The 25,712-nt window shown below is 48.5% G+C and overlaps 1 protein-coding gene across 4 annotated transcripts; it reads left to right on the top strand.

Moving 5' to 3' along the window:
- Nucleotides 1-561: 561 nt before the first annotated feature.
- On the top strand, nt 562-24,539 carry TSC22D2 (TSC22 domain family member 2). Of its 4 annotated transcripts, XM_052686724.1 has the most exons (5): nt 562-2,339; nt 2,634-2,772; nt 16,517-16,588; nt 22,008-22,059; nt 23,093-24,539. In XM_052686724.1, exons 1-5 carry the CDS (start codon nt 794-796, stop codon nt 23,351-23,353), a joined length of 2,070 nt encoding a protein of 689 aa, XP_052542684.1. In that variant the 5' UTR covers nt 562-793; the 3' UTR covers nt 23,354-24,539. The 4 variants fall into 4 exon arrangements, with proteins under 4 accessions (XP_052542684.1, XP_052542683.1, XP_052542681.1 ...); XM_052686723.1 differs by having other exon boundaries at nt 562-2,772; nt 16,517-16,625; nt 23,093-23,213; XM_052686721.1 differs by having other exon boundaries at nt 566-2,772.
- Nucleotides 24,540-25,712: the final 1,173 nt, after the last annotated feature.

Genomic DNA, 25,712 nt, shown 5'->3' with positions numbered 1-25,712 from the left:
CTGAAGCTGGAGAAGGCACCGCTCTGGAAAGTAGCACGGAAGGGACAGATGGACCTCCACGCCGTTAGGGGGCGCCGCCCGCCCGGTCCGCGACCTGCGGCCCCCCCCCTTCCCCCGCTCCCTCCGCCCTCCCTCCCGGAACGAATGCCCGGGCTGCGCGTGACGTCATCGCGGCGAGCGTGGGGGGGCGGGGTGCCCTCCCGGCATGCAGCGCGGCAGAACTTGAGCCCCATCTTGGGCGAGCGGGGCGCAGACGGAGCCCGCGCCTGCCGGTGCCGCTGCAGAGTGACGGGACGGCTGCGTCCGCCCGTCGCGGAGGGGCCGGCCTCGCTCGTCCTTCCTCCTTCGCCTCCGCCGAGCCGGCCCTCCGCCCGGGGCTCGCCTGCGGGCCGGTTCCGAGCGAGATGCGTCTGGCGCTGGTCTCCAGGTAGAGCGCGGAGCAGGGCGGGGGGACGCGGGGCCGCCTGGGCCTCGCCCGGCCGCCGCGGGGCCCCTCGCGCGGGGCGGGCCGCGGCTTCGCGTCTGCGGCCGCCCCCTCCCCCCCCTCGGCCGGCAGGAAGCCACGCGGCGCGTTCGGAGCAGGGCCGCGGCGGGGAGGAGAGCCGCGTCCCGGCGGCGGGAGGAGGGCTGCGGGCCGGGAGGAAGGGGAGGAGCGCCGCGGCCCGCCGCCCGCCGCAGGAAGCCGCCGGAGGATGTACGGTAGCGGCCGGGAGTCGGCCCGCGCGTCCTGACAGCCCGTGGTGGGCCGCGCTCCCCCGACCTGGCCGGCCCGGCCCCTCCGAGCGGGGGAAGCATGTCCAAGATGCCGGCCAAGAAGAAGAGCTGCTTCCAGATCACCAGCGTGACCACGGCGCAGGTGGCCAGCAGCATTACCGAGGACACGGAGAGCCTGGACGACCCGGATGAGTCCCGCACCGAGGATGTGTCTTCTGAAATCTTCGATGTTTCCCGAGCCACCGACTACGGCCCCGAGGATGTCTGTGAGCGGAGCTCCTCTGAAGAAACTCTCAACAACGTGGGTGAGGCTGAAACTCCCAGCAGCGTCTCTCCCAACCTCCTCCTGGATGGGCAGCTGGCTGCAGCTGCTGGTGGGGGAGCTGCTGTGCCACCAGCAGTGGTCCCAAATGGGGGGGCCGTGCCCAAGAGCTCTGCTGTGCCCCTGCCAGCTGCCGGTGCTGCCACCGGTGCTCAACCTGCCTTGCCCCCCTCGGGGCCTTCTGCGCCTGCTGCGCCTGGGACAATGGCTCAGACAGTGGCTGCTGCATGCAGCTCACGTTTCAGGGTGATCAAGCTGGATCACGGAACTGGGGAACCCTACAGGCGAGGACGATGGACTTGTATGGAGTATTATGACCGGGACTCTGATGGCAGTGCTGTCTTGGGCAGGACTGGAGATTGCATTAGGCACAGCAGCACCTTTGAGCAGGCTGCTCAAGAGAGGGACAGTGGGCTCGGTGCCACAGGGGGTTCTGTTGTCGTCTCAGCTGTGCCAGCATCGGCACATGGCCCTGATTCCATAGCTGACAGTTCCCTTCCTGCTGTGTCACAGCTGCTCCAGACAGAGAAGACGAACCAGGCCTCTCTACAGCAACCTAATTTTGTCATTGGGCAACAACAGCAGTCGCAACAACCCATAGGTGGGGCCATGCCTCAAAGTACTGCTCAGTCTATGTTTTCTGGAGCTTCAGTAGCGAATCAGCAGATAATGGTGCCACAGCAATCACAGCCACAGGTAAATACGCAGAGCGTTGCGCAGGCTGGACCCAATGGAAAAGGCATAGCACCTCCAAATGTAACGATGGGCCAGCCAAGCATTCCTGCGGCACAGCAGCAGGCGCAGCAAGCGAGCGTACCAGTGACTCAGCCTCAACAATTTACTTATTCTCAATCCCAGATTCCACCGGTGCACCTACTGCCAACGCAACCTTCTGGTCAGTCTGAATACATGCAGCACATGACAATTATGCAGCCGCAAGGAGCTATTCAGCAGGCTCCTGCAGGCTCTGTTCCAAGTACGGCGGCCTCCAACCTGCCTGTGGGACAGGTGGCTGGCCTGAGCCCTTCACCTGGGGGAGCACCGGTGATGGGGGTGCCAGCGCAGCCAGGTGAAGCAGTTGCACAGGGATCAGGAATTATGCAAAGTGGCCAGACGCAGGCTGGTCAGACTGCCGTCCAGCAGCCAGGAGGTGTGGTGCAGCAAGGAATTGGGCATGCAGGGGTTGTGCAACAGAAATCTGTGACTCAGCATCAAATGAGTGGAAGCAGTCAAGTGTCTGGAATGCCTGGTGCTCCCCATGCCGTGGTTTCTGGAGTTCAGAACGTGCCTGCAGTCGTGCCCGGTACGAGTGTGCCTAGTGTGTCTACCACTTCTGTTACTATGCCAAACGTCCCTGTTACTCTGGTTCAGTCACAGCTGCCTAGCCACACTTCTGTCAGCAGAAGTACCGGTGTTGTCCAGCAGCAGCAGCAGCATGTCGGGCACTCCTTGATACAAGGTGCACCTAATGTACCTACAAATATGTCACAGTCGAACCTCGGACAGTTTCAGGCTCCTGCTCAATCTGTAGTAGGCCAGATTGATGATACTAGAAGAAAATCGGAACCCCTACCTCAGCCACCACTTTCTCTTACAGCTGAAATTAAACCTCTTGTGAAGCCTCCTGTTCCAGACACTCTAGCAAATCCTCTTCAGTTACCTGCAAGTACTCCCATGAACAGTCTTGCCAGCTCTGTGTTTGGCATATCTATTCCTGTTGATGGCGATGAAGACAGGTATGAATTATTTTAAAACACTATAAAAATACCTTTTCTTAAGAAAATGGTCTTTAAGTTGTTGTCAGTGCTTTTAGAGTTCTTATTTTCAATGTCTTAACTGAAATTGTAGTTTTCTTTGAAGTGTACAATTTACTGCTTGCCTAAAAACTGTTTTGTACTTCTTGTTCTTGAAAGCTGGCAGAAAGTGGCTGTAAAGCTGCTTAGTGCACAAGTAATGTAATCTCTGAATCAAAGACGGACTGAGAACAGTCACCCCTCCTACATCTTCACAGTGTGAGGAAGTCTGTTCACTCCTTTCCTCTGAGCTTACTGTGAAACAGGCAAATGACAGCAGGGTTAAAGTAGCGCTCCACCGCTGCATTGCCCTGTTAAAGATGAGTGGTGCTGTCCTAGGGCTGTCGGGTGAGGTGCCTTGGAGAACAGGGCGTGCTGCTGGCACTGTCCTGTTTTCTTACCCTGCTGGTAAACTTTCATTTTGTATCATGTCAGTAAGGAGAGTGCTTGCAGCTGGGTGTATGTGATGTGCTAACATAGTGGAAGGTCTAGCGATAGTCTTTGAATGAAATGACTGCCACTTAACGCTGCTGCTCTGGGTGAGGATGTCCACACAGTGGAAAAGTACAACCTCAAACAACCACTTTCTTAGTTGGAAAGTAGGAACGGATTTTTACAATATAACACGTAATGTGAGCAAACTCGCCAGGGACCTGAGAGAGGGAGCACCCAGTTCTTTGGTCCTCACAGGCCTTGCAGACTGCGCTTGAGTGCGGCGCTGGCTCTGAGCTGACTGCTCCTTTCAGGAAGAACTTCCAGGGAAAGCAGCATTTGAGTATTGAATTAATATCATTGCCATTTATTGCTGGATTTACCGCAATTTGGAGGAATGAAACATGAGTGGGGGTATTCTTGTTCCTGTTTTTAGAGATAGGAATGACAGCATTATGGGAAGTTCTGATGTGCTAAGCTGTCCTATAGGCTTTCCCTCACCTGGAAAGAATGTCAGACTGTAAGATAATGTTGTCAGTGTTTCTTGGAGTGCTTTTAGTAAAGCTGCTGCGTATTTGGGGTGGGGCATAGGATGGAGAAGGCACCTCAAGCAAATCATTTAGAATTGTGTCTGTGGTGATGCAGGCCTTGTGCTCGCTGCAGCTTTGTGGCAGTAGCTCTGCTAAGGCATTCATACAAGCAGAAGCGGTGCTGTGGGCATCTGTGCTCCAGTGAAAGCAGTACAGCTTTAGCTAGCTGCCAGGATGCAGCTGAGTGTGCCTGCCTTCGGGAGGCTGCTGACCAACTTTTCTTTGTGCTGAGGAGGTTTGATTTCAAACTGGTCACTTTTTAATGTCCTAATATACAAAGGGAAATAATCTTAGTGATTTTAACGGCTGATGTTCATTTTGCATAGCCTGTAATCCCAGATGTTTCTATAATTCATAGTAACAGTCGTGACTGTGCCAAATGCATCGCTTCATGTCATGATAAGGAGAACTGACCAGCAGGTGGGACACTTGGTGGGCACTAGTGGAACAGGCCTTAGACAGCATGTCCTGAGCAGTGCTGTTTTTAAAATTATTTTTGTTTTGAAGAATTGCAGGATTGTTTCATACAGTGCTAGTTTCTAAGGAAGCGCTTCTGGAAGCATGGCCACAAGAACCAGCAGCAAGGAACAGGAACAGCTGCTGTGTGCTGTGTTTGCTATACATGCCGTGCTGTGATGTGCAGCAGAGAAATCAACTTGTGGTTATCTTTGGAGAAATGCAGGCTTCTCTGTTGGGTGCTTCTGTGCCGGGAGATAAAGGCTCGCCGTTCGCTGGAGTGGCACAGAGTGGAGCTGTGTGGCAGGGAGGCTCTGCCGGCCTGGAAGTTTTCTTTAGGGATGCTGGAAGGCAAGGAGAGCTTGCTCTGAACATGCCTACACATCACACAAGGTAGCAGATGTAGTTCAAAGCTTATTTCTCACCTCTCTCAAACTCTTCCCTCAGGAAGCAGCTTGACTTCCACTGGTTTCAGACCAAGGAGAAAAGGAAAACCCAGCAGCTTTTTGGGTGCTGCTTTACTACTTTATTTGCTTTACTTGCTGAGAAGGCCTTATTGCAAAACCATTGTTTGTCTGCTCTTTTTGTCTTTTTTTTCTTTCCAGATGTTTAAACCACACCATTACTCCTATGGGCATGTTCCCCGTTGCTTTATGGACTGAAATCAGCAGTGAAATAGTTAATGAAGACCTTCAAGTGTCATTAATAGGCTGAGAGTTGACACTGATAACACTAATAAGGCACAAAGGGAGTTTGCCCACCGTGAGTCACTGCTCTGCCTGCAGGTTCAGGAAGTGAGCACTTGGCTTTGTTTAGAGGATTTGCTCTGTGGTTGTGAGAGCTAGAAATTGTGGAAAGTGTTTTTCCTTTCAGCCCTAGTGTGTACGTGCCAGGAGGGTGGACTGGTGTGTAGGCAGGTGCCTGCAGTTCTTTTCACACCTTCTCCTGTATTAAAGCATTCATTACATGTTTGGAACTGAATTTGCGTGGATTGATCTTATGGTCATCTTCTAAGATTCACAAAGGAACGCCATATAGCTCTGAGTATCTTCATCTAGTAAATCGCTCCGCATTTGGAATATGAAGAGGAACTCCGTTAAAGGAATGCTGGTTCAAGAAGGGGCTTCCTTTGAAGCAAACTGAGAACTGCAGTGAGGGGCAGAGGTCTGTTAGAAGCGGCTTCTCATCTGAGAAAAGTTCTTTGTGTTATTCCTGTCTGTTTTAAAAATTGCTTTGTATCTAAGGTAGAATTGTTCTGTCTTATCGATCCGAAGATGTAGAACTGAATTTTTTGCAAGGCATTTTGCCTAAAATCCTTTGATTTCCCGCTTTGAGTAGTCTGTTACCCACTGAGTGATGCAGAATTGGGTAATTGTGAAATCTTATCAAGGTGTTGGAAGGGAAGTGGGGTTTGAAGGGGAAAAAACAAGTACCTGGGGCACATCTCAGTCTTCTTTTAAGAAGCAGAGCTGTGCTATTTAGTTTATGCAATTAATTTGCTAAGATATTAAGAAGAAATACATCTTGTACTAATTATGAAAGATCTGCAGAGTGACTTGACTTGATTTTTCCTCTCTAAATGTGGCTATAAGCAGAGTAAACAGCAGTGTCCAAGAATCTGGGAAATGGTGTTCTCAGGGAGGCAGCTGGGAGCCTTGCAGTGCACTTTGAATTTGTTATCTAGCAAATACTGTGAAAGCAGGCAGAAGTGGGATCCAAGTCAGGCAGGCCTTCAGTCGCTGTGCTTCAGGGTCGGTGTCCATCAGTTCTTCTTTCACCTTCATGTCCAAATGCCCAAACTCATAGTTGACAAGCATCACATTTCAGTTGGCTTTGTGTTTTTTGTGTTTTTTTGCTGGTTTTTTTTTTTTTTTTTTTTCCCTTGGGGGAAAAGAAATACGTCTGTGTGTTGAAAGAATGTTAGAGAGAGCTTGGGCAAACCTCCTACATGCTTGGCAGACTCTGGGGGTAAGATATTACAGGAGTGCTGGAAAAGGAGCGGGGTGTCGATCGCCTTCCAGAGATAGCTGACCAGCTCGAGCTGGGCAGGCTGTATTCCAGGAATGCTAATGAATGGCTGCAATTGTGAATGGCTGCTGCAGCAGCTGAGCTGCTGGTTATGCAGACCCGCACAACACACTTCTCTGCTCAGTTAAGTCACTTATTTGTATAGTGTACTAATTGTTGCTGATAAACATGACTGGGGGAACTGAGCTCCCAAGACCTTGTTTGTAATACAAGGGCAAAACTGAGGAACAGACACTACAGGCAGCTTTGCTACCAACTTGTTTTGTGTTGCCCTGGATGTGCATTTGAGAAGAAAAATGGAAGTGTTCTGAAAATGCATACCAGTAAGCAGTACTTGAGTTGCGTTCCTGTTGATTATTGGCTTTCCGTGTCTTCACTCTGTTCATAAGCTTATCAAAGCTTTGCACTGTACTGCAGCTGCAGAGGTGAATAGTTTTCTGCTATCCTAGGGGCTTCTGTTTGAGTGTTGGTATGGTGGGTGATGGTGTAACATGACAGATCTGTGCTGGAATCAGGAGTGTTTGAGACATGGTGGGGATGGGACTCCAGAGGTGAATGTTTCAGTTGGTGGTACCAAATGACCATGCAAACAGCACTGCTGTTGGTTGTATTTGGTTCATGTAGGAAACCTTCTGTAAGATCACTCTGACTGCATGCTGCTTTCTGGACTGTGGCACCTGTTCTGCTTTCTGTTCTTGATTGTTAGAAGACAGCTGAACAGAAGAACATGGTTGCTCACCTGGCAATGATGTTCCCCAGTTTAAACATTTCAGTGCCTTTGTCAATGGCAAGTGAATGCAGCCTTAGGACTAATGAGGTATAATTGTTTCAGATGAGGTGGTTATTAGAAGGAAGAAGGGAGAAATACTTGAAAGAAACTCGCAGGTGGAAGCAGTTGATTTTTGGTGTGCTGTAGTATGCCAGCTCTGAAACAAACGATTCTCTGTACCTTGTACACTCAAGTTCAAGCAGCCCCACTGCTGTAGGTTTTCCTTCTGTCCCCTATGGAAGAGTGCAAGTGTTCATAGCTTTTCTCTGAATGCTGTTTTGTATGGCAGGAATAATACTGTAGCCTCATAGGGGCATATTGGAAGTTCTTGCTAAAAGTTGAACTTTCCAATATTTAGCAGGACGGATGCTGATCTACTGGGGCTGGGATTCTCGCTGCTGTTAATCTCTTTTGGCCCTAGGTGATCCTGCAGCAAAATGCAATTGCTCCCTGTTCTGGTATGGGGTGTTTGAATGTTGGCCTGTTGCATTTCGAGGCAGCTGTGTTTCTTTGTTTGTGAAGCTGGTGATTGGCAGCATCTGTTGCTCTTGAAAAATGCCAAGTCTGCTAACATGCAGAACTGATAAAGATTCCTTAGGATTGTATGAGAGTCTTCTGCTGAAGTCTGTTTTAGTTCTGGAAGGCGGTTCGCCTCGTGTTCACTTTTATTCCTGTATCTGTTGTGTAAATACAGAATTGTTTGCAGTGGCTGCTGGAGCTGCAGTCTTCTGAGGAGGTTCTCCAGACGTGCATGATCACTGGAAGCGCAGTGTGAGGTTCTCTTCTTTCCTCTTGAAAGTTACGAGGTTTAAAGGCCCAGCCCCAGAGCTGCCGGGCTCCTGCTGCTGCCCAGCAGAGCTCACTGAGGGCAGAGCCGCGCTGGGCCTGAGGCGTTGCCCTTGGCGCCAGCTGGGAGGGTGCGAGGCCCTGGGTCACCTTGGCTGTCCTTACCAGTGCTGCCCCAAGGTGTCTGTGTGAGCCGGGGGGTGGCTTTCATACTGAAAGGGCTTCGGATATGACTTAATCCAAGTGCAGATTTGCATGAAACAGGGTGAAAAGAATTTGTAAATGATGTAAAAGGCAAAGAAATAACCTTGCAGTATTCTGCTTACTGAAGCTTGCTGCGCACAGTCTGGGTTCTGATCTCTTTTCAAAAAGCCAAGTACTTTTTTAAAAAAACCTTTGCTAAGAGATGCTTTGCCCGTTGATGTCATGTGAGAATGGGCAGGAGGATGTTGCTGAGTCCAGGTCTATCTGCTTGCTTTTACTTGCTTTTTCCTCGCAGATCTTGAGATAAATATTTATTAGTCAGGAAAACATCTGAAACTGCTGTGGAGTAACTTGTGTGTAACGTAGTTGCTGCGATACCACTCTCATCAATAATCACAGGAGGGTTTCCCTTTCCCCTGTGGGTTCAGTGGAATTTCGCTTTCTGGGCAGGGGAGGCAGTAGGAGCCTAATCTACAATAAGTTCACATGTATTAATAAATGCAGCCTTCTTTACTGGTCAAGCTGAGGAGAAGAAAGAGTTGGTGTCAAAATTCTTTTAAAAGCTTATTTTCTAGTCTTTCACTTAATGCAGTAGTAGTGAATGTAGGTCTTTAATTCAGAACGACTTGCTTTCATCTGCGGTGTTGACATCTACTTTTTAAATGTGCACCAAGCTTGCTGTGTTAGATGAGATATTTTGCATAGAGTAATATGTCTCGGTGATGTTACCAGCAAGCTATGATAGATGCTGAAGATGATAGATAATGACCAGCAGATAGTAGATGCTGCATCCCTTGTGAGGTGAAGTTCGAGGTGCTTGTTCACAGCATGTAAGTGTTCCCAGGTGTCCTTTATGTCGTGGTCGGCCCAAGCAGGGGCACAACAGGCGCTTCTGTGGCTGTCCCTGACCACGGCAGGAGCTCCCTGCTGGGACACAGGAAGATGTTTGGTGTTGCTATTGACTCTGGCAGCTTTTAATCTTTATTTGTCTTTTTGGGAAGATGTTTTCTGCTCTGTTGTTTCGTGAAGCTGCCTGCAAAGCTGTTTCAAAGATTCCTGAACTCCATTGTGCTGTACCCTCCCTACAGCAATTAAGATAAGCTGTAGTTAGTGAGAAGGCAAGTGATTAGTTGGAGAAATCTTGCACTTGTTTCGTGTTTAAGCTTAAAAACAGGCTTAGTCCAGTTACTCGTTACGCAGCTGTGAGTTTACAGATGTGAGTTTACGTAATGAAAATTCACTCTGGCTGATAACTGCAGCAGCCCTCACAAAGTAGCCTTGCTGTAGGAGCAGTGCGCCCAGCCTCGGTGCTGCATGGATGCTGGCTGGGCCAGGAGAGTGGTCAGGGTGGGCCTGGTGGTGGCAGTGGGCACCCTGTGCTTCAAATTGCCTTTGGTCCCTGCCTAGGGACTTCTTGCACACAGAATAAAACCTGTTTTGTTGTTTTGAAGCAATTCTTGGGATTATTTCTAACTAGCGGGTTGTTGGGAGGTGTAAAGTCTGCTTTGATTTCTAAGTCGGGTGTTCTGCTCTGATTGAAATACCAGCAAGGCTAGGTCAGGTTCCATAGATCTTTCTCTGAGGGAGGAAGTTCTGGGTTTCTATCTCAACGTTGTCAGAATCAATACGATCCTGACTCTTGGAAACCCCTTTCCTTGAGCCGTGCTCTGGCCTCCTAAGGTGGGCTCTGACCTACATTTGTGTCGTAGGTGTCCTGTAAAAACAACAGAAAAATGCCTCCACTACCTAGAGCTTTGGTGGTGGTGTTTTTTTGGAGGCGGGGGGGAGGAAGAGGGTTACATTAACGAAGCTTTCTTTGAATAATTATTGAAATTAGTTCAGAGAGCATGTGTTCATATTTAAATAAAATGACGCAGTGTTTAGGTACACATATGTGACATTTATAGCAACTAATGGTTGATTTCTTCAGCTAAGTCATCTAATGCAGGTGATCAGTAAATGGTTTGTTGTAGAAGAAGATACTCCTGCATATACTGTAGAATCATTAAGGTTGGAAAAGACTTCTAATGTCATGTACTCCAGCCATTCACCATCCACCTACTTCACTTAATTCTGGACAGCTGCAGGAGACCTCAAGCTGCCCATCAGTCATCTTTCATCGTTTTGGGTGAGAAGAGACAGACTTCTTGTTGAACTTCCTAGGGCGCTGCTAATAAACATCACCACAGACAGAGAGTCTGTCTGCTTGTTAGGGTAACCGTTAGTAGGAACCAGTGTAATTATCTTACGTGTTGAGAACTGAATTTGTGTATAAGGAATAGTGGAATTTCATTGAATTTCAAACTACTTTTATCTTAAATGGAAATTTAAGAGATGAGCATGTGCTTCTTTTTCATAAGTATCAAGTACTCACATTAAAACATACTGTTTGAACTCTTCAGAAAAGCTGGCCCAAATAACGATTGCTGACCTAGCGCAGTACAGAGTGCCGTTACTGATGTCCTATGGCAAGGCGCCTCCCTGCTATGACCCAAGGCCCAGGGTATGGAAAGTGTGGTGTCCCACTGCCCCCATTAATTTTTGCCAGTATAATTAAACTAACTCTTCCTTCATAGATGTTTTCACCCATGTTTTCAACAGCTGTAATAAAATCAAGGGAAGTGTCCCATTTCTCGTGCTCTTGTGCTGTGCTGATTGTGTATCTACCAGAGATGTGTCAGACAGGAATTAGACAGTGATGCCCATCAGAGAAAGCCTGGAATTACAAGCAGCAATTGATAGATGTAAGTGAATAGCTAGGTGTAGTTGCACCTGAGGCATCTGGTCTGGTTAGCCTCTGGAAGGCAAGTATTTATAGAATGCCTGAGCTGAAGAACAGCTTGTAGTAGCTGGAGCACATAATAAGGAATCTGTCCTGATTTTACAGTTAGGAATTCTGTGTTAACAACAGACTTTTTTATATTAAATATATTACTGTAACCAGTTAAGAAACTAATGTTGCCTCTGCCAGAGGTCAGACCTGTGCAGATTGCTCTCCCTCCAGCTGCAGCATTGGCAGTATCAGCGATGGCTGTGCAGGCTGCTGGCTGAGTCACAGTGCTCCTGAAACTGCGCCTCTCTGGTGCTTTTCCAGGGTATGTATTTTGAATACAGTGGCTTTAAAGAAGTATGTCAATTGAGCTGTGTGACTAAGCACGAAAGAATAGAGTTTTAATCTTTATATATATATATTTTTTTTTTTAATTCCACACTGACTTTGCCACGCTTCTTTGTGAAGTTTCTCGTGTGAGCTTTGTACTCTGGTTATTGTGTTTTGTAGGAAATACCATTGGACCAAGGTTGCAGGAGGAGGTATAAAATGAAACGTCTGTTAAAAGAGGAGTGGGGAAGGAATTCTGTTGTTAGGTTAAACATAATCTTGAAATACCATAAACTTCACACAGAGTTCCCTGATAAGCTACTGTTAAGGAATGGCAACCCCTCTGTGCCCCCTGGGTTGGGCTCCTGAATAAACCACCCTGTGTGCTCTCATCTGAAGAGCGGCGATGATCAGTCTGTATCACAAGTTGTAGCTGAGTTAAAGGCAGCCTTTTGGTGGTCAGGGCTATAAACCAACCTGTGTTCCAAATGCTGCTGGGCACCACTGTATCTCATCTGCGTAACCTTTAGAAACCAAGGAGGCAATCGCTTACTGTCCAGCAGCATGCACCAGCTTGGGCAATTGGTGGCTGTACCTTAATTGACCTTGTTACATGAATTCCTTACTGATGGCCACAGGAAAGTCACGTTCATGTAAGACGGTTGTTTTCTTAAGCAAAGTCAAGGTAATGTCTCTTGGCTGTTAAATACTACCTTGCTAATTGCCATTGCATAGGGACTGAATGTGCTTACTTGCTGACTTGATCTTTGGGCTCTCTGAGTTGCTTTTTTCTCAAAGTAGTTTTTGCTGCTGTGTAAACAGTGTTGATGTACAAAATATGCTAGCATCTTCTCTGTGCTTTGATAAACGGCTAAACACCTGTATTTATAGGCACGTTGGCAGGCTCCTATAAACTTTTGTGCAAAGAATAAAGAGGCTAGAAGCTTGCTGAATTTTCCATCCTTCTGATGCAAGAGCATCACTGTATGATTAATGGCCTTGCTTCTAAGAGTAGGAGCACAAGAGTAAAGGATGTTTTACTAATACGTTCTGTTCTTAAGCCTAATGCTGCTGTCTGAACTCTGTGTGCAACTAAGAACTTTGCTTTAGGATGCTTACCCTTTGCTTAACGCCAAAAAAACTTACCAAAACAATGGCACTGGAAGGCATCTCGATTTCAGAGTATAAACTAAGCTCTTTACTGCTTTCTATTCTATTCCATAGTTAAATTTGGTTCCTACAGGAGTTGATCTAATTCAAAGGAAGAACTTTAAAGCTCATACCAGTGATATTGTGTGACTCAAGAACCTGCAGGGTGTGCGGGCTGATCTGGGGGCTCAAGGGCCAGAAACCTTTTGGAGCAAATGCTGCTTGATCTCTTCCAGAATCAGTGGGCAGTTCTACCATGTAAGAGGTTGTCTTTGTTCTTTACTGTTTATTTGGAAATCAAATCTGATCTTTAGTTTTAAACTTTTTCTGGAGTTAAAACCCATAACGTCTGTACTCTGATTATACTTACCTGACAAGGAGAAAAATTTCTCATGTCTGCTACTTTAAAGTACACTGAGACTGTAGTTGTCCTCCATCCATCTTCAGCATTTACATGTCTCACAATTCTGATTAATGGAAGTAAAAGAACGTAACGCATCTTCTTGTGGTCTTACCTGAGCTTTGGTAGGCTTGTGTCCTTTGCGTACAGTTTGTATCTGAAACTGTCCATGAAATCTAAGGTAAGGACTCAGGAGGGCCAAATGAAACAGGATTTCAGCTAGCGTGTGGATACCTCCATGTAGGACAGAAGTACTGCAAGTTTAATGCTTATGCAAGATTTTTATTTTTTTTGACTTAGATTCTCTTCTGTGGAATGGTGTTCAGCTTCTCATTCCGTGGTTTGGTTTGTACTTGTGCAGCTGATTGTTGTTACTTCATGCTTATCCTTATTGAACTGCATCCTTCTTATTTCAGACCGTTGCTCCAATCGGGTAAGACCTTCCTGAATTCTGTTCCTTCTGTCCTGAGTGCTTGCAGATCATCTGCAATTATAAAGATAGTCTGTGCTCTGCTGCCCAAGTTGTGGATTAAAGTATCCCAAAACAGACTCGGAGGCCCTGGAGAGCTCTGTTTGATGCATCCTTCCCTCCCGCTGATCCACTGGAGAGCCACGTGTATGGAGTAGTTGATCAGTTGGACCTCCTTTGTGTAAACCACCATCTTAATTATGGAAAAGTCATTCAAGGTGGCATTAAAAGCTCTGCTAATTTTGTAACACTATGCGTATATCTTGTGTTCTGTCTATATGAGGCCTGTTTTTTGTTTTTTTTTTCTCCTCATAAGGATTTTGTTTGACGTAAACTTCTGAAAAGGTGCCCCATGCTGCTTTGCTCAATAATGGATGATGCTACTTTGCTTTGTTTTTTTGTCAGAGGTATTGAGCGTGGTTGTCTGACCTGTTAGCCGTGTGTTCTTCATGCTCAGAGGTGATACCTTGGCCTTTTTTGTCTTCTCCATCATCCCTGTTCACGCTACAGTCAGTGACATTGAGAAGAACTGTCTGAAGTGGTGCAGTGGGAGCTCTGTACTTTGCTGCCTCGAAGGAGATGTGGTACTGCTCAGGAGCTCCTCTGGCTGTGGCTCTCAGCTGCTGCCCTTGGCTGGTCACCTAAAAGTCCCTTTGGCTGCGTGGGAGCCCTGATGTTCTCGGCCTTCCTCCAAAGGTGCAGCAGCAGAAAGGCCTTGTGTCAGTGGGGGCTGTGCCTCAGTGCCCTTATTTCAGTGGAAGGCATCTGTCTGGCTGCTTCAAGTTCTGCCAGCTTTCCAGGCAGAGTTCTATGGAGCAGAGTCTGAATTCAGCGTATGTCCTGATTACCAGCAATGGGAGGATGTGCTCCCAAACGTGAGGGCAGAGTTTGGATATGGTTTAGACTTCCCCTTAAAGGGAAGCTTGCTGCTGCGAGTAGTCAGCTGGTAAAACTGTTGTCCTTTAATTTTCGGTCGCCTTTGTCACCTTAGAACTGGTTAGAAACAGTAACAGTGGAGAGTGCAAAGGAAACCACTGTGGTGTCTCTGGTAGGACTTCAGGGAGAAGCTGAGACATTTTTACAAAGGATACAGTCTGCATGTTTAATCTTCCTATGCTGGTTGCCGGCAGCAGTCTGTGGGTCTGGGACCGTGTGCCCTCAGCAACCTGCTGTCCTCTGCAGGGCTGGAGGAGGGGCTGGAGGTGCGCAAGCGCCCACAGCTGCATGTGCTCTGGGTCTGCCTCTGTGTCCTGGGCCAGACGCGGGGTGACAGAACGGCTTCTGACACTTCGGCTGTTATGTGCCTGTAGATGACATTACTTCTGTATGCAGTTTGCTCAGCTAATTCATCAAACTGAAGAGTTTTTAGCAATTCTCTAATGCTTTACTTTTCGTGTGGTTAAAAATTGGTGAAACTCAGCCATGTCAGCTCAGGCCTGTCACCGCTGTGGGTTTACTTGAAGATCTAGCTATAGAGTGGGAACAGTTCTCTTAATTATCTGGGCAATACCAAAAAATTTCAACAGCAAGATGTGCGATTTTGAGAGCTTAACAGGAAACCTTCGTACGTTTCTGGATGCTTTCTTAGTACAGTGGAAGGACGCTGTGCGTTGGTATCGGTGTAAAAATAGCTTGGATGGAAGACAGGCCTGTTGGAAGGTTGGAAGCCACAACTTTTCATACCTAGCAATAGCAATGGGGTTTTGTATACTGCAAGTAAATGCATCTTGGAAGATAAATGACTTTCTGTTTACAGCTCTCTGAGGAGGAGAATTTTCACATCTCAGGCGAGTGAATTAGAAGAGCTCGAGCCCCACCTTCCCTGTAAGCAGAGGAAGGCTGTATTATTTGCAGGTGCCAATTGCTTTCTCATGCTGTCTGCGTATCACTCAGATGCCCTTCATCTTTTGTTACTGCATTTGCTCTCCTGTCATTAGCTGACTGTCGCACATCATGTGTCTTCTGAAAACCTAAGAATCTCTGACTGGAGAGCATGGTATTTGTCAGCTTGACCAGGCCGCTTCGGTAGCAGCCTTCAGGCTGAATTCAGATGTGTGTGGAGGGGTGAAGGGAGGAGATGTGGTGACAAACCCTGCGAACAAATGATTCCTGATCATCGCTGATACGGGGCGTTATTGACCTTGGAAGGTTGCTGGGAAATAGCTTCAGACAGAGTTCTGTTATGGTGCTGCTGTTTTGATGTTCTTAAATGGAAAGACTTAAAACAGCTCTTCCCAAGTTATTTAAGAAGGGCTCTCGTTGTGTCCCTGTGCTTCTAATGTTGGTGTAAGCTTCTGTTTTAAAACCCGTGATAAAAAAGCATGAACTATTGGTAACATTTCTACAGATTGCTGAGTCGTGTTCTGCAGTTGTGCTGTAGCTATATCAGTGTGAGGATAAACTGCAGTGCTGGAAGAGGACTTTTTAAGTGTAATGCTCTGACACAGCTGCTGGCAGTGAAGGATTCTGACTTTGTGCTTCATTTCATATTCTGTAAGCAACAAGCCTGCAGATGAGTCCTCGGATAACTGTAGTCTTCAGACAGCACTGCTGGTACTGTTGCTGCCTGTGGGGGAAATATTTGTGAGCGAGGAGGGTCGGGCTGCCAGAAGAATTGAGTGGCAGAGTCTGCACTGCAGTGCTTGGCTCTCAGAGCAGTTGCTGTTGGTGCTGTGAGGGCTGGCAGTGCCCCACTGTGCTGGGGAGCAGTGGGCAGGCTGCGAGGCATGGGGAAGTGCTTACAGACATAGCACTGCTTGAAGTTCTCTTCCACTTTGAACTTGATCTGTTGTGCAATTGTAAGTAACTTAATCTTCTGTAGTTTGGATGTGACATATGCTCTGATTCAGAGGCCCAGTTTGAGAACTCTTGTGTTTCTAATAAGGAGAGAGCTGTGAAGTGGAACAGAAACACTGGGTACTGTTTGCAGAGAATTCTGTGAAATATAATGGAAAATGTGCAAGGTAGGAATATGTAGCACTATTACACAGGTTGCCGGCAGGAGGCTGTCAGCGTGCTAGGAGGGGTTCAGTAATAGCTTTTACAGTACAGACCTTGCTTTACAGGAGCAACTTGAAATAGTGTGAATACCCATAGGGCTTGGGGATGATTTTTTTTAATCAGTGTGTCTCTAATAGAAACCCATAGGAACAGGAAGGATTTCAGTCACTGAGCTCTCCTAACTTTTGGACATCAGTGTAATTTGTCTGCATAGCTAACTTCCTTTCATGCAGGTAGAGTAAGAGTTGGCATTTTTATTACGTGTCCATTTTCAATATCTCTGTTTGATTCTTGGATCTCATAGGAATCCGTCAACTGCATTCTACCAAGCGTTCCATTTCAACAAGTTACGTGAGTCAAAGACCTTCTGGGATAGGTATGAATGCTTCAGTATGGGATGCATACATGCTGAGGTATGCATGAACAGCTTTGCTCTATGCAAGTTTCTCGTCATTTCATTTGTGCAAAGTGTTGCTTGTTTTCAGAGCTTCGTATCGGACTTCTGCAGCTTACGAGTCTGAAAGCAGTCATGGGAGTGAAATATTTGTATGTAAGCTTGAAATGAACAAGTCTGAAATACTCTGACTTTTTTTCCTCCTTCCATTATGCATGCATCAAACATAATGTGTAACTGAAAGAGTTTCATGCTATCAGCTGTTAGCTGGCATTCGCTAAAATGTTTGCAGCTTCCTTTTCCCCAGAGAAAGGAAACTGTCACTGTGGCTCTTTAAATTCTATCTCAGAAAACAAGGTGTGAAAATGGTGTATTTAAACACAATTTTGATGAAGCTGAAATCTTTTGGGCTCGGGGCAAGGGAAGGAAGCTTTGTGGCTTGCACGTATTGTGCTTCAGTTAAGCTGGGTGGGTAACAAACGTGACCCATCACAGGAGGCGAGGGGGAATTAAAGCTGCTGTGTTGGCATTGAACTCATGGCGAGAAACTGCAATGAGGTGCAACAAAGGCATATTTGCTGTAGACGTGGCTTGTCAGAGATGCATTACTAATTCATCAGTAGCTGCGAGCTGCTTCTTCCCCACACTTAAATGATTTTTAAGGTTTATTTTTTTGTCAGTGTTAAGTCCTAGCGATTGTGACTCCATGCCTTGTGATGCTCTGGCCTGTCACAACGCTTCTGCTTAGCAAGCTTTGTGAAGTGTGGATTTTGTTCAGTTACGAGCATTGATAACGATGTCATCATTGTAAGAGCTGTGCTGGACTTGAGAAGGCTCCTCACCTCACCAAAACTTAACCGAATCCTTCCAAGTTTGCTTGGCAGTAGTTTGTGTGCAGCGCGGCTCTGGCTGAGCGCGGTACGAATGCATCCCGCTGGGCTGTGTTGAAGTTCTGGCATTGGGCAGGGTTTGAAAGGCACGTGTCCGTGTTGGGTGGAGCTGTGAAGAGCAGTGCTGTGTGTTAAGCACGAGGTGTGGGGCTGTGTTGGCGCTGGGTTCAGGGTGGCCTTTATAGCAGTGAAACAAACGGCAGGGACTTGCGTCAAGATTTGGCACTGCAGCCAAAAATACGCTTAGAGGTTTGTCCTTCGCTTGTTTCTCTGTTTTGGTGTCTCTTTATTTGAAACCATTAATTCTTAAGATGTGGAAGCAGATTGAAAAACAAAAGAGCAACAAAACCAACAAAAATTGTTTGCAATTAAGATGCAGGCTTCACAAATCCCAGGTTAGTGTATAATGTCCAAAACAAGTACTGGAAATGTGGAATATAGAAGTGTTGACAGAAAGGAGGTACGGCGATGTAAGTGCTTTCTTGTGGAGGTATCATCCTCCCATCCTTGCAGTTGAGCATTTCCTGATAGAAGTAAGCATTCTTTTGAATTCCTCAGGATGCCTGTTTCCCTGTTCTAAAATGTAGGGGCTCCCATGCTGCACAACATAAGCCTCAGCAGGCTTCTTAATTGCATTCTGCAGCTCCTTCAAAACTAATTTGTGAACCTCGGGAGTTCGGTAGGGGATGATCCCCCCGTGTTAGCAGTAAGTTGTTCTGCTCTGCACAGAGGCTCTCCTGGTGTGAGCAGCCATCTCTTGGGGCTGTTTGAGCCCAGCAAAGCTAACCACACGCTGTCAGAATAGGCACTAAAATATTGCTAAATACCAAGTGAAACAGGGATGGGTATTTTTCATTGACACGCTGTGGCAGGGAAGGAGCTGAGGGCATTCAGCCATTGAACGTCAGTGAAATACTCGTTACTGAGATGCTCATGAGAAGTGTGCAGGTGCCTTCCCTGCTTCATGCTGGCATGGTGCTGCTCAGAGCTCGGTGCAGTGCCCATCTGGTGCCAGTGCAGAGAAGGTTGAGAAGGGGAATAGAGGCTTTTTTGGCATTTTCTCGTGAATCTGGATGATGACTCTTCTGTGAATTTTCTCAGGGCAGCACTGGTAGTGTAGGATCTTCAGGTGGGTTTTGAAAGCATAGCCATTATTTTTGGTAAACTTGAATTCCAGGCAGTATGATTATGCTTCCACTGCGTATTCGTATGAAAGATTAAACTTTCACAGTGTAAGTTGACAGGATGTGGATTTTTCTCATCATGTGAGCAGTCAGAGATGTGTACTTTGCATGTTGCTGCTAAACATCCTTCTCATGGGAAAGCAGTGAGTTGGATGAGGTCTCCCCCATGGCAGGCTGTGCTGAACTTCTCTTCCCCATGCTGCAGCTGTTTGTCAGATGAGGTGCTCCTCTTTGAGGAAGGCCCGTGTAACACCTTGTGCTTTGATTGCAGCCTTATTGGTGATTGCTTTCAGGTGGAGCTTTCCTGATTTGAAGTCTTTATCTGAAATTTTTAAAAGTAACAAAAATATCAGGACCACGTTTCTTTCTGACGTTTGCTTCTCGTGGTAGGCGTGGGCAATGTGAGTACCTTCATACACAGGGGGAAAATGGTTTATTTTGTTAGCATAGCTTGATCTTACCAGGATTACAAAGGAGCCACGGTGCACATGCCTGCCCAAACCTCAAACCGATTCAACTGACCCAGGTCTTGTTTTTCCCCTAAAGAGTTCAGATAGTTCATAAAAACTTGTGCGTTGCCTCTGAGATCGGTTCAATGTTGTATTGAAGAATTGATCTTCAGAGCTTCATGTAAAACTGTAGAAAGTTTGCTTGTCCTGGGGAAACAGGTACTTTGATAGCCAACGACAGCGTGGCTTCAGTAGAGCTGCAGCAGAAGGCCGGCACCTGATGTACCCTGGGCAGGGAGTTCAGCCCCCCAGGGTTGCCCTGGGCAGCCCATCCCAGTGTCTGACCACATCCTAGGGAGAATCCTGCCCACATCCAACCAGGACTGCCCTGCCCTTGAGGCCGTTCCCTCGCACCCTGCAGCTTGTCACTGAGGAAACAGGTAGGTGCCCACATGGGTACAGCCTTCTGCAGTGAGCGTGGGGGGCGCTGAAGCCACCTCCAACCCAAACTCTGCCTCTGCCCATGAGCTGTGTTTTCCAGTTCCCTCACAGCTGTACTGCTCTTCTCTGTATGTGCTTCAGCAGCCCAGCATCCTTCTTGCAGTGAGGGACCCCCGAACTGGGTGTTTGAGTATTTGAGTATTTGAGATGTGGTCCCACCAGGGCTGAGAGCAGGCATGGTCCTGCTGGCCGTAGTATTTCTGGCACAGACCTGGATGTTCCTGGCCACCCAGGCCTGCCGCTGGCTTTGTGTTCAGGCAGTGCCCCCAGCTGTGCTGCTGCCTGGCTTTAACTCCATCTGCAGCGACCTGGGCCCAGCCATGCAGAGCCGGGTTTCTACCTGGTGAACAGGAGTCTGTCCACAAGGCAGTTTCTCTTGGAGAAGTTCTGTGGGAAATAATGTCAGTGCTGTGCTGAAGTCCAAGAAAACAACTTCAGCAGCCTTTCCTCATCCATGAAGGGGGTCACGTTGTCACAGAAGGAGATGGAGCTAGTCAGGTAGGACTTGCCTTTCAGAAATCCACACTGACAGGCTCTGATCACCTGCTTGTCCTGTGTGTGTGGTGTGATGGCACTCAGGATGATGTGCTGCCTGACCTTTTCTAGTGTTGACTTCCCTCCTTCTGCCATATTGATTGTCTGCTAGCTGCTTATAGAATATTTGTCTGCTTCTTTGCCCTGGTTGGATTGTCCATAACAAACTCCTACCATAGTATCCTTCCCCTGCTTCTTACCCAGAGGCATTCAACCCTTTCATCACTGTGATCAAGCTCCATGCGCTCCAGACCTTTCCTGATGTAGAGGGCTGCCTCACCTCCTCTCCTTTCCTGCCCTGCTGAGCACCTGAGCCGTCCATCCCAACGCCCGGCGTCTTGCTGAGCCTGAGCCTCTCGTACCAGGGTGCTGAGATGAGGCCAGGAGTTCCATTGGTCCCTGCCTGTTTCCCACACTACGTGCCTTTGTGTAAGGGTGTTGAAGTTGGGCCTGTGTCACATGGAGCAATTCTCTTGTTGAACACTCGGTGTTTTACTTATGGAATGCAGGCTTTGTTGGTTTAGCAAGGAAGGCTGTTACTTTCTCAGTCTCAAAAGCTGATTCCCTCTTTGTATAGAGATCAGCAGTGGTGTTCCTGTGAGCCTGGGTTAAATGGACTTGTCCAAAGAGCAGTGTATTCTTCCAGCAGCTGGGCTTGGTTTCCTGTGTGTAATTAATATTTCTGAGCGTGCTGCTGCTACTCACTGTAGAAAGCAACAAGCAGGTTTTCCTTACAGTGTGATTTCAGTGTGTGTTACATATTTGTGAAGAGGTAAGTTTCCCAGCCTGGCTGCAAACCTTGCCTTTTCCTGCACGCCAGCTTTTTGTGCCGTGGCTGCGCCGCGCTGATAGCAGCTCGCTCTGTGGGCAGCGTGTTGGCAGCTATCGCATGCAGCTGCAGCCCTGTGCCAGGTGTGGGGCTGCAGTGGGGCGGCTGGGAGGTGGGCTGGGAGGGCAGCATGCTGCTGGGGGGAGCCGATGCCTGCGCCGTGCCCTGGGATGGGCTGCAGCTCTGCTCCGAATGGGGAGCTCAGTCTGCAGAGCGGGGAGCGCCTCTCTGGCCCCACAAGTCTGACTCTGTGGAGTTAAAAAGGGTTATTTTGTGTTTCAGTAGGGTGGCTTGAAAACAGTCTGAACGCAGGAAGGCTCGAATTGCCCTAATGTGGGATTGAAAGGTCACTTCAGCGCCGTGTGTCTGCAGTGAATGCTGCTCTCCTGTCCCAGTGATGGAGCCGCTCTGTCACTGCGCTGCAGCGCTGCGGCCATGCGCTGAGGCTGCTCAGATGGTCAGGTGCCATCTGCTGAGGATTCACCGAAACCTGTGTGGGCAGTGCTCTCACAGAGCCCCGCACGCGGGCAGGTCTCTGCTGTCAGCTGTTGCAGAGCTGTAAAGGCAGTGCTGATGGGATTATTTCTTATAGGAAGTAATCTTTAAATGGATCCAGAGGACAAACGCTATCAAACTTTTTTCTTCAGTGCTTTTAAAAAACAATGTAGCAGAGATTAAACTAGAGGTGAGGACCCCATGAATTTGTTCTCTCCTGAGCGAAGGTAGCTGGAAAACGAGGCAGGGAATGAAAGCAGCTAATCTATTGTTTGCTCCACCGCTTGTGGGTGTCGTATGTCTCTTCTGAGGAATGATAAACTGAAGGTGCAGTGTGTCTTAGAGCTCTAACTGTGCTGTGTGGGGAGGGGGATGGCACACAACTTTGTGCTGTATGTGTGACACTGCAGCTTTGGCCTTGGAAATAATGCTCAGGAATCCTGTGGGTGCCAACAGGTGCATAGTTTGAAACAAACAATGCAGTAATGCTCTAACAAAGTTTTCTGCTTATATTTACAGTGCGTCTGGTGCAAGTGTTGTTGCCATTGACAACAAAATAGAACAGGCAATGGTAAGTAAAGCCCCAGGCTCACGGCTGAATGCACGCTCCCAGCTGTGCTGTCTTTCCATGTGTCCATAATATCCCTTGTTAGGTCAGATAGAGAGCTTTGCTTGGAAAAAAAAAATTCTCAGTATGAAGTACGGTACAACCACAAACCTGGATTGCTTTAACTTCTCGTGTTGAGAGCTTCTCACCTACATCGTTTGTCCTAAAGCGATTTAAAATGAATTTCTGTGTAAATTTCTACAAACAAGCTGATTGAACTTCAGGGGTGCTGAAAATAGCACACCTCTTAGTGGGGTTCGTTAACAGTTAATCTTGTTGCTTCTCTGTGCCATGCTTTGCGTTCCATTCAGTGTCAGTTATATCCAGTTTGATTTCATTTATTATTATTGCTTGGTTCTCATACACCTCAGTGGTTGGCAGTGCGTGGCACCAGGCTCCCGCCTCATCTGCTCAGAGCTGATGCTTTCCTTCAGGCTGGCCGGCTCCAGCTGTGGGCTTTGTCACCTCCGCAGGCTGCAGAGGGCCCACGGTGCAGCAGTGATGTCCTTAGCATGCTGTAGTGCCGCCCAGCTGTGTGCTCAGCGCAGGGAGATCGGTGCGAGCCTTTAATACAGCTGATGTATGAGGCCCTCAGAAAGCACAGTGCCTGAAGGTCACTGCTGTCTTTTGGTTTGGATGGTAAATGTGTGTAACGTAACAAAAAAGCCTTTCCGAAGTTCAGCATCTGCTCGTGCTGCTCGCACGCTGTGGGCGCTCTCTGCGCCTGGAGGAGGATGGGGTTGCAGTGACTGTAGGTGTGGAGTCGCTGTGTGCCACAGCTTACTGCTGAGTGCCAGAAGGATCTTGGTGTAAGGGCGGCTTCATGCTGAACTGGGGAGCTGGGTTAATCGTCCTTGGGGCTCAAGGTTTTCTGTGTTTTCAGGGAGAAGTGCTTCAGCTCTCCAGCCTTGCTGCTCGCTGAGTGGAAGAATTGTGGGCTCGGGGTGGGACGGAGGTGCTCTTCCAGGTGGTGTAACTGTTGATTTGTTCTCTGCAGGATTTGGTGAAAAGCCATTTGATGTACGCAGTAAGAGAAGAAGTGGAAGTTCTGAAGGAACAAATAAAAGAATTAGTTGAAAGGAACTCTTTACTTGAACGAGAGAACGCACTGTTGAAATCTCTTTCAAACAACGATCAGTTATCCCAACTTTCAGCCCAACAGGCCAACCCCAGTAGCACTTTGCAGGCGCAGGCGGTGACAGCGCAGCCTGCACAGCCAGCACAGCCTCCGCAGCAGCCGAATGTCTCCTCAGCATAAAGCTTTCCTGCCTCGTTTCAAAGCAGAAAACCTGAGAGCAGTCTGTCCTCGTGTGCCACTGATGTTCTTTCCACTTTATATGAAAGCGAGTAGCCATGCTTCTGTCGCGTGTTTGGCCTTCTCAGTATTAGACAATCATCCCACAGGAGCTTTCCCTGCCCGACGCGGGGCTCCGTTCTGCCGTCGGGCGCAGGGAGCTGATGGCGGAGCTGCTCTGCGCGGCCGGGGCTGCGGTGGAGGCGCGGCGGCTCCGCGGGGCTCCGTCGCTGTCGTGAGAAGCATCGATTCCCCGAGAGCCACTGTCCTTTCCATATAAGTAACATTTGCCTACATTAGTTTCATTTATGTTGTTTTATTTATTACAGGGCTGCTATTTTCATAATGTTCATGAACAATGTCACAGAACTTTTTTTAATTTTTTGATAAATGTGTGTGTCGGTAAAACGATAGATGGGATTGCGTTAATAGGTAAAATGTTTGGGCAATAATTGAACAAAAGGATCCTGGCATATCTCTAACACTAATGGCAATTCACCTTGGGTATTTATTTACGGTAGTGAAGATCCAGCTGGAATGTAAATTTTGTATAGAGTGTAAGTATGAAGAGCATAGTGCATCTGTACAGGTAGTCACCAGTCCTTGTGATATAATAAAGAATGGATGGGCTATTTTGATGAAGAAAACTTTGCTCATTTCTGTTTCTACTTTCTGATAGAGAGAAATTGCCACGATTCCTCCGCTTTTTGACATTTCGTATAATTTTTTTTTTTTTGGGTGGGAATAAAAAGCTGTGAAATTGTTCAACCTCCTTTGTAACCAAAGAAGCAAAGCTGTGTAATTGAGTTGTTTTTTTTTTTTTTATTTTATAATGCACATTCTTTATGTATTTTTATTTAGTGTTTCCTCATTCACACCTTTCTTTGCTGTCTAGCATGATCTGCATGACCTATAATCTTCGAACCACTTTTGTACCTCATGTTTTTATCCAGCACTCTTATCGTAACGTGTATCAGTCTGTGAACAGCGTCAGAGAAAGAGAGAAGAGCCGCGTGCGCTGCGCTCGGGTGGTGGCGGTGAAGTGAGCCATCTTTTGTTCATTTAAAATGGTGTTTTGAATTTCGTATGCAGGAAACGTTTTGTTACATTGCAGATTTTAATGTATTTAATAAATGCAACATGCAGATTACGTGCAGTGTATACTGAGTATTTAAATTAAAATGTACATTTCATAAATACAGTTTCAAGAGAGGCCATCATTTGTGTCAGCCGGCGCCGCATGCGAGCCGAGGAACAAGTCGCATTTTAGCGGAGTTCCTGAATCAAACGTTCGGAACGGAGACGAGACACAACCGAGCGGTGCGGCTGCAGCCGCCCTCCGGGAACCGCCTCGCTTAGCGCCGGGCTCGGCGGCCGTCCGCGGGGTCAGCGCCGGGATGCCGGCGGCTCTGCTCTCGGTAAGACGGGGCGCTGCGGGAGCGGGCGGGGCCTGAGGAGCGGGCAGCGGCCGTTTCGCACGGCAGGAGGAACCTCGGGCCGGCGCCGCGTTCCCCGCCGGGCGGCGCCGCACGGCGGACCGGAGCCGCGAGCTCGGGGCGGGGCGGGGCCTCCGCCGGGCGCGGCACCACGGCGCCACCCTGCGGCGAGGAGGTCGCGGCCGCTGGCGTGGGCCGCCCCGGTGACGGGCGCCGTGCCGCGCGGTCGGAATCCCCGCGGAAGGCGGCGGCGGCGTTCCCGCGCGTGAGGCAGCGTCCTACAGCCGCCGCGTGCCAACAGATGCCGCTCGCGTCGGAGTCGCCGTTACGTATTGCTTTCTGCGTCGGCGACGGAGCGCGTTTTAGCCCGTGCCGTATCGCCCGTATCGCCGCAGCCGCAGCCGCACAGCTCCCGCCCAGCAGCACGCGGCCGGCGCTGCCGCCCGCGCTACAGGCGGGCGCGAGGCCGCGCGATCGCTTCCGGGCCCGGGGATTCCAGCCTTCGATTTGCGCCCCGCTGACCGCGGCCTCGCACGGAGCTGCAGACGGGAGCGGACGCTGCGCCGCTCACATGGTTGTCCCGCGCTGCCCGGTGTTCCCACGTACGCCGTCCCCCGCTCGAGATTTTAGTGCCGCTGGAATCGGTCGCTTTCTCACTGCAATACAAATTTGTTGCGAGGTCGATCGCTGCGCGCGGTAACAGTATCGGCTTCTGTACTCAGCTCAGAAGCTGCCAGCACCGAATGTTCCTCAAGATGAAGAGGCTCCAACCTCGGGCCCCGTCAGAGGCCGCCCCGTGCACTGCAGCAGCCGCCGGGACGCAGCTGTGCAGCAGGCATTGCTCGGGCTGTTGGCTGCAGGGCGACACGGAGCGCAGCGCAGCTCCT

Source organism: Tympanuchus pallidicinctus, unplaced genomic scaffold (genome assembly GCF_026119805.1).
Source record: "Tympanuchus pallidicinctus isolate F22 unplaced genomic scaffold, pur_lepc_1.0 scaffold22, whole genome shotgun sequence".
Classification (NCBI taxonomy): Eukaryota; Metazoa; Chordata; class Aves; order Galliformes; family Phasianidae; genus Tympanuchus; species Tympanuchus pallidicinctus.
The sequence above is the reverse complement of the archived record's forward strand: the minus strand, read 5'-3'. Positions and strand labels throughout refer to the sequence as shown.